Genomic DNA, 14154 nt, shown 5'->3' with positions numbered 1-14154 from the left:
AGAGTTGGGTATGCCCCTTTTCAGTGGAAGACTTGTTAGCCATCTCATTCATTGGCTTTGGGAGAAGGAAGGATAGGACACTCTATGGAAGAGTGGTAAATTTGCGGTCTTATGGGGTATACAGCTGGAGTGTAATGCACGGATATTTTCTGGGAAGAAGTTAGATTGATTACTGGTGTGGGAAAGATTCAGTATATGGCTTCTTTATGGTGTGCTGGTTTTGAAATTCTTAGGGAAGCTAGTTTTCAGAATTTAAGTAAGGATTGGAGGAACTAGCTTGTATTGTCTCCAAGTTAAGTGTAAGGAAGACACGAAAACTGAAAGAACTTAGAATATGAACATGTCTTATTTAATGTGAAAAAAAGTTGGATTTATTTGAATGGTAGCTATTAAAAGGTATAAACTAAATGTCAAGGAAAATGAACCGAATTTTTTTTTTAATAAAAGCACACTAAAAAATAAACCAACTTAAAATTGGTTCTATGTTTTAATAAAAGGAAAAGACAAAAAAAGGTGTAGAAAAAGGACACAAAAACCTATTTTAGTCATTCACAGCCAATAATATAATGGTCCATGACGGCCTGCCCGCTGCAGCAGCATAACAGAGCCTAGGAAACATGGACACTTCTGGAAGCCTGAAGTGTCTGTGTCTGACATTTGTCAGATACCGACACATTCCCAACACAGAAATTAATTAATTTATATTTTTGGACACGGCTAAGACACTTTGTGACACGGCAAGGACACCTTCAGGATACTTCTTGCATTGAATAACTGCATTTTCCTTTAATTCTATTAACACCCCTCCCCTCTCCCGAAAAAAAGAAAAAGAAAGAGGATAGGTTAAGATTGAGAGTTGGGTTCTTTGACACTGGTGTGGTTGGACTTTGGAGCCCTAGCCCCACTACATCAGACTTGTAGATCATCGTTGGACCTCTCAACCCCCAAAATTCCCCCACTTTGTAAAGTCACTGTCATTTTGCCACTCTTTGTAAATAATCTGTTGTTGCTCATCATCAGGCATGCCTTTGAGTTGTTTTTTGGTTATTCAACCAATATTCTATAATGTGATTGTAGCTGATAATTGTACAAGTCTGGCTTGTAAAGTGTGTAATTGTTTATTTTTGCATGAGTGGTGCTTATATTTCATTTTGAATCAAAATTTCCATCTTTTGGGGTGCTTGGAAAGAACGAAATAAGAGAGCCTTCAAAGCAGTAAATTGCTGTTGTTTCCAGCTTGCTTAGTAATGTTCTTAATGTAATGCTTGATGTTAGTGGTTGATGTTTTGTAACTTGAGATGGCATCCCCTTGATGCCCTGCTAATATAAATTTCTCTTAACTGATAAAAATTAATTAATGTATCCCTGCATGTTGTATCCTCATTTTTTTTTTTGAATTTTTTGTGTCACCGTGTCAGTATTGTGTGGTATCCATGTCTTGTGCTAGTGTCAGTGCTTCCTAGTTACTGACCCTAACGGCTATAAGGGTTGTGAATCAAAGGACCTCATTGATATCGCCTTGTAAGCCACCAAAACCATTACATAATGGCCTTAGTAGCTGTTGTGCACCAATTTTTAAAACTATTCCTTGTGGAGACTCACATAGATGGGTTCCCAAAAAGACTCTATGGGATTGCCACCTAAAGGAGCATCAAGGTAATTAATAGACCAACTCGAGGTAGGACAATTTGCCACCCTAGCATAAAGTGGAAGAACATTCAATTATACACCCAATCCCCCTGCCCACTCCTCAAAAAATTCATACGCAAAATTATAAGAACTTATTAAAAATCCACAACATGGTAAACACATCAATGAAACAATCCATATCTTCCAACAAGAAAAGAATGGTGTCATTTTCAAAGTGGGATATACGCATCCCAAATCCTATCTTATTCCCCTTGACTAAACCTCAATTCACCCCTCTCATTATAGACATCAGCCACAAGAGTGAAAAGAATTGAAGAGAGTGGGGAGGGAGGAAGGGAAGGGAGGACTGAAAATAAGTAAAATAATAATTAGAAATTACAAAATAAACATAATTTCCAAAATTTGAACTTGAAGGGCAGTGGCCAAGTGGTTCTACATTTCACACATCCAATAATAATTAGAAACTACAAGTTAGAACAGTTTCCAAATTTGAACTTGAAGGGCAGTGGCTTGGACATTTTTTTTCCCAGTGCAAGATATCTCATTAGACGTTGAATTGCAACGGAAATTTAGGTTTTGGCTGGTTTGATTCTGATTGTTATGTTGGTGCAAAAAACATCTGGGAAAATGGTGTTTGAAAAGAGGGGCTGAACAGTTGCAATCTGCTTTTCTTACTTATTGTTATTATTATTATTTGTTAAACCTTTGCGCCTTCCTTTACACAGATAAGCAATACCATTCAAAAGATAGGTAACTGATGAACTGATAAAATGAACAGTTGTTCCCAATGCAATTTCTGTGTCAGCTATGCAGGATGATAACAGTAACGTCAGTTTGTACTAATTCTCCAAAGGTTCATGCTTGCAGCAGTTGAAGGCTGTGGGAATGGAATTGGGTTTCCTTTGATTCCAAATTTTGATATAGAACAACTGGTAGAAGGGAAAGTAGAGAGAAGAAGAAGAAGAAGAAGACAAACATAGGAAGGACGTTTCTAATTGAATTCAAATTGCACAACTGGTGGTATATTACAAACATGCATATTACTTAAATTAGCTATAGTTAAGTAAAAACATATTTAGATAAATGCTGTAAGTAGAAATTATAAAACAAGCATAGTTCTTAAATTTAACTAGTAATTCCTAGCTTCCGCCTATGCCTAAAATAAGTGTGCCAAATAGGCAGCCTAAGTGGCGGCAGCAGTCCTTCATTAGCTCTCCAGTTACCATAATGGAAAAGATTGCAGAAGATAGACAACCTCTATTCTTATCCAAAAAATAAAAAAGGAGGTAGATAATTTTTAATCCACTTTCTCCATCTTATCCAAAACCTTTCTCTCTAAAACTTTATCTACTCCAGAAGATATCCATTTCATTTTTGAGTTTTAGAAAATTTTTTGTTCTATGGAAGACTTGAGACTTTGTTGCTCCATTTGTGCAGGTGGTTATCCCACTAAGCTTGCAAAGGAGGGTGGAGGGTCTACTTCAGGAACATCTTGATAGAATGCAATTAAGTTCTGGAAAGGTTGGCCTTGCTGATGCTAAGGCTGTTGATCCTCCTGAAGATGAGAATCCAGATTCTTTTCTAGATGGGTCTGTCATGGAAAAGATTCTTCAACGAAGGAGTCTGCGGATGCGTAATATGCAGAGAGTTTGGCAGGTGTATTTCATTTTTTTTTTAAATTTTTTTTAACTATGTAGATTTTCTAATGTGTTTTAAAACATGCACGCCCTTTAAGAATAAATTAGAGCATTTAGGAGTAAAATTTTGAATCTTTGATTTTTCATCATTTGGACCAAAAGTGCACAAGGTAGAACGTTATATTTAAAACATAATAACTGATTTTCTCCTAAATATTCAGAGTTTTAGACATCCGCAACCTTGATGCCCTCCTACTCCTATTGTAGTGCAGGTACAAGAAAATTTAGAAGTGCAAAAATGGTATTTTCTTTGTAATATATAATTGGAACAGGATGGGATTGGTTGTTCTCCAACCCCCTCTCACCCTGTGCTTGACTACCTTATTCAGGTATTCCTTCTAAGCTGAAGCCTGTCCTATTCCATCTTTAGGTGTGAACAGTTTTTGCTATCATTTTATGCATTTGTTTGCGGAGTTTCTTTTTCCAAATTGAGGTTCTGGAAAAATGAAGTACAGAAATGGGGTGCCTGCAAAACATAATACAGAAGGGTTTTTCCCTTTTCGAAGATGCAGACATGAGTGGAGCCCGCAAAAAATGGCCGGATTCTTGTCTGCATGTTCAACTCTTGGACATTGGAAACGGAGCTAGGCCCCGGTGGTGGGTCCCATTGAATGCTGAGGGGAGGTTTGTCAAGTCAAATCGTTGGGGGTTGCCGGGGTTGGGTCAGGGAAAAGAATAGAAGAAGCATTTGACTCCTTCATGCATGCTCCACTTGGCTCGGGGGGGATATAGCTCAGTTGGTAGAGCTCCGCTCTTGCAATTGGGTTGTTGCGAAAGCCTATACAGAAGAGTGTGTTGGCTGTAGCTAGTAAGCCTATATAATTATATGCAAATCATATATATCATATTGATAGACAACTCTTCTTTCTGAATCTTCTAGACTCTCCATTATTTAACATAATATATTTATAAGAGCTAGCATATAAAAATATGCAAATAGAATAAATACAATAATATGCACACACACACATATATATATATATTATATTATATGCATATATATATGTTATATATGTGAATTAACACATAATATGCACATATACAAATACAATAATATGCACATAATTTAATGTTTGTGAATTAACACACAAAATTGAAATTTCTTATTTTTAAAATATTAAAGTGATTTTATTAAAATTTTGGCAACGTACAGAAAGTTTAAAAAATAGAATTTCAAATTCACACAAAAAATCTAGATTTATTAATTTCAATTTATTTTAAAATTGAAAATTACAAATTGAAAATTATGATTTATAGATGTAAAATTTTTCAAATTGAAAACAGAATTTCAAATTTACACACAAAATCTAGATTGAAAATTTTTAATTTATTTCAGAATTGAATATATAAATCATTTTTCAAATTAGAATTTTAAATTTTTAAATAAATTAAAAATTTTCAATCTAGATTTTCTGTGTGTGAATTTGAAATTCTATTTTAAAAATTTTTATTTTGCCAAAATTTTAATAAAATCATAATATTATAATATTTTTAAAAATGAAAATTCAATTTTGTGTGTTAATTCACAAATATTAAATTATATGTGCATATTATTGTATTTATATATGTGCACATTATGTGCTAATTCACACAATATATATATATATATATATGTGTGTGTGTGTGTGTGTGTGTGTGTGTGTGTCCATATTATGTGTATCTATTGCATATTATTGTATATATTCTATATGCATATTTTTATATGATGGTTTTTATAAGATATATTACAATAAATATATGATATATATTATATGTATATAATTATATAGGCTTGCTAGCTACAACCAATACACCCTTTTCTGCACAGACTTACAGCCAACAGCCCCACTTCTTTTAAAATAATAATTTAAACCTCCAACATCAATCCGCCCTCCCCAATAGATTTGACCTGCCAACCCTCCCCTTGGCATGGCATGGGACCCACCACTTGGGCCTTGCTCCATTTCCAGTGTCCGAGATTAGAACATATATAGGCTTGCTAGGTACAGGCAATAGTCTAATAGTGTATAATAATCATCTTGTGTCTACTCGTTCATTAGTTGTATCTGAAATATCAATGAGATAGGCATAATCCTTCTGAACTCCTGTACGTTTTGATCGGGTGTTCGCGCCTTCCATGAAAGCATTGATTGTCGCCTCCATTGTTTGTCAAAATTCAGGGAAGACAAAGATCGGCTAAGAATGTACTTGCTACAGTTGGGTATGGCTTAACACTGTGACACAAACTCACGTGAGGCATGCAGCACTTAGATCATGCCCCTGCCACCAATGTCCTGGTGTTTCTGACAACAACGAAAAGTTGGCTATCACCCACTGCTTCATCAGATCCGTCTTGGGCGACAGAAAGGCTCATCGATTCTGCATAGGCTTACACCCAACAGCCCTCATCCCTGCAAAATAATAATTTAATCCTCCAACTTCGATTCTCCCTCCTCCAATGATTTGACTTGCCAACCTTCTGCTCAGCATGCCATGGAACCCACCACCTGGGCCTTGCTCCGTTTCTGGTGTCCGAGAGTTGAACATGTGGACAAGAATCCGACCATTTTTTGTGGGCCCACTCATGCCCGCATCTTCTAAACAAGAGCAACCCCGCTTCTGTATTATGTTTGGCGGGGCACCCCATTTCTGTAATTTCATTTTTTCATAATCCCAATTTGGTGAAAAAATCATTTGCAGGGACTGCAAGAATTTGCAAGGATAATGCAACTTGTATTTGTATACTGCTTTGGCATATGGAGTGGGTGCCTTGGTGTAGCTAATGGCTTTTTTTGGAGATATTTCATTAATCAATATGCTTTGTTTTTGTGGATGCGTTGTTTCATTAGTTTTGTTTTGTGGATTTTTTATTTTTTCTATTGTTTGTACGATTCCTTAACTTCCATGTGCATGTTTCTTTTTTCTCTTGATGAATTTCTTTGTTTATTGAAAAAACAAAAAAACTTCCGTGGATCTATTTTGATAAGGGTGGAGCAGGTTGGGTTGCCTGACTAATGCACACCGTTGTCATCACTATCCGTAATTGTTGCTTCCCTTCCAACCAGTCTCAACTTGCATAAATTTGAGTTGACCTAAGGACCAAGGTTGTGGTTAACATCCCAAGCAACTTCCCAAGGATTGAACACCTCAGGCTGAGACTTTGATTAGTCCATTTGCTGATTGTTCTTGTTCAAGAGACTGGCCTTAGATTTTTTCTCATCCCATAAAGTTCCATCCTTTTTGATATTTGCTGGGGTGATGACATGAACCTTGTGGTGGGTATTCAACTCTTATATTCCTCCATCAATGCTCTTCAATTGTCCAGCAAATATCAGCAACACTTTGCAGTGTCTGTTTATGGAGCTTGTCTTTATTTTTCAAACATTATTTTTTCCATAGTTTTATCTACCATTCAATATCGTTGCATTTCTTCCTTTCCTTCTTTATTTTTTGATAGAAGAATCAATTTATTAAGAAGAAAGGAAAGGTACAAGAGACATGATACCACAAGAACTGTAAAAAATGTAATAATTATGAATGAGCTGCCTTCCAATAACAAGTAAGCAGGTGTTGCTTGAGCCTTGAATTTCGTAGCATTCCTCTTCACCGTAAAGTCCAAAAAAGGCATCTTAAGTACAATTCAACAACACTTGCCCTTTCTTCTCCCAGACCCTCAAAACTTCATCAATATAAAACCATCCACTGCTTGAGGAGTCTCACATGCCACCAGTGAAGGAGAAAATTTTACTCCAAAGTTTCCTAGCACCTGAGGATGAAGAAATAAGTGCTCATTAGTCCCATCAGAAGCCTAGCACATCACACATATAATTGCTTTATTAGATCTCCTCACTTGCAGCAAGCATTAGTATTAATATGGTCACCTTTCTAAAGGAACATGCTATTTTATACATAGGAATCACCTGAAGGAAGGAGAATGCTAGATTTTCGGAGATCTCTCCCTGCATTCAAGGAGAAGGAAAAGCTGCTCCAAGCAATTGCACAGAATCAGGTTTGACATTTGAACTAATAGATTTTCCTGGTTGGATGTTCAGCCTAGCATGTCAAACAAAAAGCAGTCTTTATGTAGACATATACATGCTTTTGTTTTGCGGAATGTTCTGCATGGCCCTTTGTCTATTTTTTTCTCCAACTCATTTCTCTTTATGTTCTTGGTCCATTGCATGTTTGCATGGGATCTGTTTGTTTATTTTCGTCCCATTTTAAAAGCTTTTACTACTGCTTTATTTTCAATTTTCAAATAAGACAGTTGCTTCTTACATTAAATTTTTCTTTGGCTTGATTCATCTTAATTGACTGCATTTTCTATATGCGGGAAGGAGAAAGATAATTAGAATGATTTATGAGAAATGTTTCTACAGTTATATAAGTTCTCCATACTTTTGGTAAGTTGCCAGATGTGTAATAAGCAGTGATAGTCCTTATGAGCGCATGGAGACACATCCATTGTTGGGATACTAATATGGGCCTTAGATGCTCATCTGGTGCCCATGAAGGTTCATTTCGCAAGTTTACTCTCTTTTTAGTGCTCTAACTAAAGATAAATTGGGAAATGATTCTTGTGAATGATTCTGGGAGCAATGGTGGACCCAGAAATTTTTTATCAGTGGGGGCAAAAAATATATAAATTATTAAATGCCTTTTTTGTATTTTTTAAGCAAAATAATTAAAATGCATATACATAATATCTTAACATTTAACACTGCCCAATTCCCAAATTCAAATATTAGAACAATATTTAGCAAAAAAAAAAAAAAAAAAAAGAACAATAGAATGTAAAAGAAATTAAAAATTCTAACATTGCAAGCTTTAATTACAAGCCACTGGCCTACTGCCTAATTTTTCAAATAAAAAAAAATTTTTGAAACGTATCTAACCGAAAAAGGAAAAAGAAAAAATAAAGAAAAAACAAAAAATAGTGGACTAAATGTAAAAAGACAAAAACACATATAGTAAATTAAAATATTAAGCTGTTGTCCATGAGCCTGTGCCAAGAAAGGTCCTAAGAAGCATGCTTTACTTTTCTAAAATCTGTAAGAGAGAGAGAGAGAGAACAGCGGTAACTGTAGTCTGTAGCTGCAGTGCCAGACAGTGAACATTGCCAACTACAGCTGTTGCCTAAGGCCTTGAAGTGCAAAATTAATTTGGCGCAAAGGAAGGATGAAAGGTTGGAAATTTAAATAGTGAAATTTCCTTGTTTGTCTGGGTTAATTAGTAAGGCTTTGTCTCTCTCTCTCTCTCTCTCTCTCTCTCTCTCTCTCTCTCTTTTTTAATTTGCATAAAATTGTTATTTTTCATGTTTAATATATTGTAAGTGGGGGAAAACTTTGTATTTTCAGTGAGGCAGCCTTCAATTTACTATATTATCCCTTTTTATTTCCAAAATTTCAGTGGGGGCGAGCTCTTACTGGATCCACTGATGTCTGGGAGGATTGCGGGGCTGTCAGCATTGTTAAATATTTTTCCTCATCTCTATCATCTTTCTTCAGCCCATAATGCCATTATTTCATCATCTTTGCTTTCACCATGATATTAGATTGTCTTTTGGATTTCCATTTTAGAATGGGGTTTAAAACTTTGAATGATAGGGACTTGGAGGTGCTTTATTCTTTGCTTTGTGTGTTGAAGAACTGTAATGTTCCTAATAGGAGGGATGTTAGGGTGTGCCTTTTGGAATCCTTAGGTGATTTTTCTTGCAAATCCTTTGTTTGCCATACTATCAGGTCTAATATCTCTTCCATTCTTGGTCATCGTATTTGGGAGACAAAAGTCCCTTCTAAGGTCTATGATCAAGGCATTCTTTGGTTGGTGGCCCTTGCTAGAGTTAAGCACCAACACTCGATTGCAGAGTATTGGGCTTTCAAAGGCATTGCCCCTGTTCGTGTTTTAACAGTTCAGAGATTGTATCTCATCTATTTATAGCTTATCCGTTTTCTCACATCGGTGCATGTGGAGTTGATTGGATTGTTTGGAATTTTGGATTATTTGGAGATGGTTGGGTGTACCCAAAGATGGTGGAAGTTCTATTGATTTTTCTTTCTCTGGGTTTGGGAAAAGTAAGGATGCTGTAACTTTGAAGAGTTGTGAACTCTTTGCTGTTATGTGGGGGATTTGCTCAGAGCAGAATGAGTGTATTTTCACTGGAAAGAAGTTCTCTTCAACTTTACTTTGGGACAGGATTTGGAACTTGGTATCTCTTTTGGGCTTTTAGTGCAGTTTGTTTTAAGAATACATGTTTGGAGGATTTTCAGCAGGATTGGAAGACTTTACTGCTATAATTGTATTTTATTTCTTTCTCTTAACTAGGGTTTGTTTTCCTCTTTATTGTATATTCATTTTCGCTATACTATATTTGTTTGGTGTAATGGTTCTTGAGTTTGCACTTGGGATAAATATTGGGTGGATAACATTGCATTGTTTGTCTTCCTTCCTCATATTTATTGTTTGTCCTTGGAGCAAAGTGAGGGGGATAGTCGGTCGTGGGTTTTAGATTCTTTGGGGTTTATTCTTGTAAATCTTTTTATGATCATTTTATTGGTGCTAATATGGTTTTTATTGACTTAGAGAAATGTATGATAGGGTACTTAGGGAAAAAAAGGGCGTATGTAGTAGTATACTGATGTCATTAAGGATATGTTTAATGGAGTCTGACTAGCTTTAGGATTTCAGGTGGGGAGGCTAGGGAATTTCCAACCACAATAGGTGTACATCAATGTTCTGCTTTGAGCCCTTATCTCTTTACTCCAGTGATGGATGAACTTGCTAGGAGCATCCAAAATGAGGTTCCTTGGTGTATGTTGTTTGTAGATGATAATGTCTTGATTGATGAAATTAGGGGCGGAGTAGAATCTAAGTTAGAATTACGGTGAGAAACTTTAGAATCTAGAGGTTTTGGAATAAATAGAAATAAGACAAAATATATGAAATGTAATTTTAGCCATAGTAGGATGAATATTGTAGAAAAAGGTTAAACTTCATGGTCAAGAAATCAATAACACTAGTAGATTTTGATACCTTGGATATATTATGCAAGTTGAAGAAGAAATTGAAAAAGATGTAATGCATAGAGTTAAAGTAGGTTGGGTAAAATGGAGAAGTTCTTTGAGCATGTTGTGTGATCGTAGAATACCCTTATAATTAAAAGGGAAGTTTTATAGGACGAGTGTGAGACAAATTATGCTATATGGATCAAAATGTGGGGCAATTATGAAACAACATATCCAAAAACTAAAAGTTGCCAAGATGAGAATGCAAAGGTGGATGAGTGGTATAACGCTAAAAGATAAATTAATGAATGAACATATTAGCATTAAGTTAGGCGTAGCTCTTGTAGAAGATAAAATAAGGGAGGGGCAATTCGGATGGTTTAAGCATCTATGGCCAAATAGTGTGCCAGTGAGGAGGATTGAGCTAGTTATTGTGAGAAGTAGTTGAAGGGATGTGGCTAGACCTAAAATAAATTGGAATGAGATAGTGAGGAAGGATTTAAAAGTCTGAATTTGTCGGAGGAAATTATCTATGATCATGTAAATTGGCGGAAAAAGGATTCATGTAGCCAACCCCACCTAGTTGGACTTGAGGCTTGGTTTGTTGTTGCTCTTGTTGATTAGTGCTAATATGTCCTTTCTGCTCCATAGAAGTATATGGAAGGCCAAAGTTTCCTCAAATATTATGGCTTTTATTTGATTGGTTGTTTTTAATAGAGTTAACATCAACAATCTGTTGTAGAGTAGGAGAACTTCAAAGGCATTACCTTAAGATCTGTGTTCCTTATGTTTTGATAGTTCAGTAAAAATTACTCATAGTTTGTGTTGTGCTTTTTCTGGGGGAATTTAGGATGAGTTATTTGACTTATTTATAGAACAATGGGGAGTCAGTGGAGGATTTGTTGGTCACATCCTTTTTAGGATTGGTAGGAGTAAAGATGCCTCTGCATTGTGGACGTGTTTTTTCCGTGGTGTTGTGGGGAATTTGGATGGAATGGAATGTGTGCATGTTTACAAAGAAAAAATTGACTTCTTTGTTATGGGATAGGATTCATTATTTGGCCTCACTTTGGCCTTTGCTGCTGATTGTTCCAAAGGCGCATGTTCTTTAGATATTCAATGTAATTGACAAGCATTGATATTTTGATTGCCTTTTTACTTTTCTTTGATTTTTTTATTGTGTAGGAGGACCTCTTATTCTCCTTTTATATATATTCCCTCTTTTCTAATGAAATTCTCTTGTTTTTCTTATTAATTTTTTTTTTTTTCTATCTAAAATAAATAAACAAGTACTTTTGCTGTCCAATGCTGAGTTTGCTTATGAACCTGGCTTGTAAATTCATAAGTAGACAATTATTGCTGAACTGAAAAAGTAATCGAATAATATTGACAGTTCTTCAGCTGCCCTGTGAAGCAGTTAGGTTTTTAGGATAAGGATGTTAGCTTTTATCAAATTTTGTTTGGTAGACTAATGAATGTTTAGAGATTGACATGGCAGTGAACTTTCAAGCCTTCTTCATGGAATCAAGTCCTAAAAGTCTGCCTGCAAATTTTTTTTTTTTTTTCAGGGGATAAAACAAGAATAGTTAATTGGACAAGAAGAAGAGGTATGTTAAGGATGATAAGATATCATAAAAAAAAAAAAAAAAAAGACAAAAAAAGTATGGGGTGAGAAGAAGAAGGAAAGAGAATAACATCATCCTAATGCAGCTCTCTGATTGCACCGAAAATCCTCCCATATCTTACAAGGGGAAAAAGAGCTTTATGTGGAGTAATTTTCATTCTTTCTCAATTTGGTGGGCTTTAATCATTAAACTAATATTTTTTAGATGGAAGAACTTCAACTTGGAGTACATACTTCATTTAGGTTCCCATTGCCCAATTGTGATGAGCGTGTCACATTTTGTAAAATCATTGGTGAGACGTAGGCCTCAAACTTTTATCTTCTTTCATCAAGAGTGATAAATACTTTTCTTTTATCACAAGTTATTGACACATACGAATAAGAGAACAATATGTATCAAGATATGGAGCTTTTGCTTGTCCTTTAGGATTTGAACTCTTGTGCTTGTAGAGGGTATATATAACATTATCATATTAGGACTTAAGCTTAATTTTTTGTTTTATTCATGCTCATCATGTTACAAAGGAAAATAAAAATCGAAGACATAATTACCCTTTTGGTTTCACCTTATTGGTGCGACATTTAGAGATGAATATGTACTCCTTTATATTATATTTGTGCACAACTCTATCTTGAATTTCTCTACATAGCACTATTGAAAGACTCTGGGTTGGAACCTGATGATAAAAGGTTTCCATCAATGGATTTTGGCTATAGTAGGGCATGTTTGACTTTGAGAAAATGTCCATTATTCCATTTTGCAACTCCATTTTATCGTGGAGTGTGGGCATAAGATGAGTGATGGATCATACCAGAATTAGTCATATAGGTACTATTTAATTGGGTACTGAAGTACTCTGTAGCATTATCACTATGAAGTATCTTGACTGGTGTATCAAATTGAGTCTTTATTTGAGAACAAAAGGCACAAAAGATATGAAACAACTTAGAACGATCTTCATTAAGTACAACCAAGTCATTTTGGAATAGTCATGTAAAATATAACAAAGTATCGAACTCCTAATTTCGATGTGGTATGACCAAGACCCCAAACATCAAAATGGACGAGCATGAAAGGACTAGTTGCCTATTTGTTGACTTGGGAAGCAAAGGGAACACTATGATGTTTTCCCAACTAGCAAGACACACTTAAGACTAGACACAACACTCATGGTAGGAAATTGCTGTTTCAATTTGTCCAAGGATGGATGACCAAGGCGACAATGAATATGAAGTGGTATGGCAGCAATTGTGTGGTAAATAGGAGGAGAGAGTGACTCAAAGTAGGAAAGTCCATGAGCCTCATGTCCTGTGTCAATTGTCTTCCTTATCTTCAAATCAAATAACCATAGAATCAAGAAAGAAGGTTACAAAACAATTTAGTGACTTTGTATGCTTACTAACATATTCGCAGTAAGTTAGGTGTAGCTCCTATAGAAGATAAGATAAGGGAGGGACGACTTAGATGGTATGGACACTTGCAACGTAGGCCTTATAGTGCACTAGTGAGGAAGAGTGAGTTAGTTACTGTGGGGGACAGTAGAAGGGGTAGTGGTAGACCTAAAATAACATGGGAGGAGATAGTGAGTAAGGATTTAATATCCCTTGTTGGCCCTAGAGTCGAGTCTAGAGGGGGGGTGAATGGACTCTTTTTCGTATTTAGGCTTTCCTCTGCAAAATAATAAATCTTGGCAAGATACAAGCAATTATATCACAATATAAAGAAAATAAATCATGCACAAGACGTAAATCAAAGACTATAGGGAAGAGAAACTTGACAAACAATATTAACGTGGTTCAGCCCCTTGCCTACGTCCATGCCTTGAGACACACTCAAGGATTCTCAATCCACTATCAACCTCCTTCACCAGCGGAGAAGCCTTTACTCGTTGCTCACCCAGAGCCTTTCAGCAAGGTTCACCAAGAACCCTTGCAATCCGGTTCACCAAGAACCTTCACACGGGAACCAATCCCTATTGCACACAAAGAGCCCAAACAAGGGAACCAATCCCTTTAACACTTGGTTCACAAAGAACCCTTACAAGATGAAAAAGAATTACAAACAAAGCTCCTTTGATGAGTGGATATTTCATACATCACAAACCTCCCACAAATCTCTCAAGTAATGAATCAACACAAGATTAGAGAGCAAAAGAGATTTTGAGTGCTTGAGATGATGAACTAAATGCAAAGTGCTTGT

The 14154-nt window shown here is 35.8% G+C and overlaps 1 protein-coding gene across 1 annotated transcript in view; it reads left to right on the top strand.

Annotated features, from left to right (window-relative positions):
• LOC131166365 (DExH-box ATP-dependent RNA helicase DExH3) overlaps positions 1–14154 on the top strand; it is an 82939-nt gene that overhangs the window by 8295 nt on the left and 60490 nt on the right. The window contains exons 5-6 of the mRNA XM_058124847.1: positions 3088–3306; positions 7240–7335. Of these exons, the coding sequence (XP_057980830.1) occupies positions 3088–3306; positions 7240–7335 (315 nt within the window). The remainder of the gene's footprint in view (positions 1–3087; positions 3307–7239; positions 7336–14154) is intronic.

The sequence above is a fragment of the Malania oleifera genome, chromosome 10, assembly GCF_029873635.1.
Source record: "Malania oleifera isolate guangnan ecotype guangnan chromosome 10, ASM2987363v1, whole genome shotgun sequence".
In the NCBI taxonomy this organism is placed as follows: Eukaryota; Viridiplantae; Streptophyta; class Magnoliopsida; order Santalales; family Ximeniaceae; genus Malania; species Malania oleifera.
Note: the sequence above shows the minus strand (reverse complement) of the source record. Positions and strands in the feature narration are given on the sequence as shown.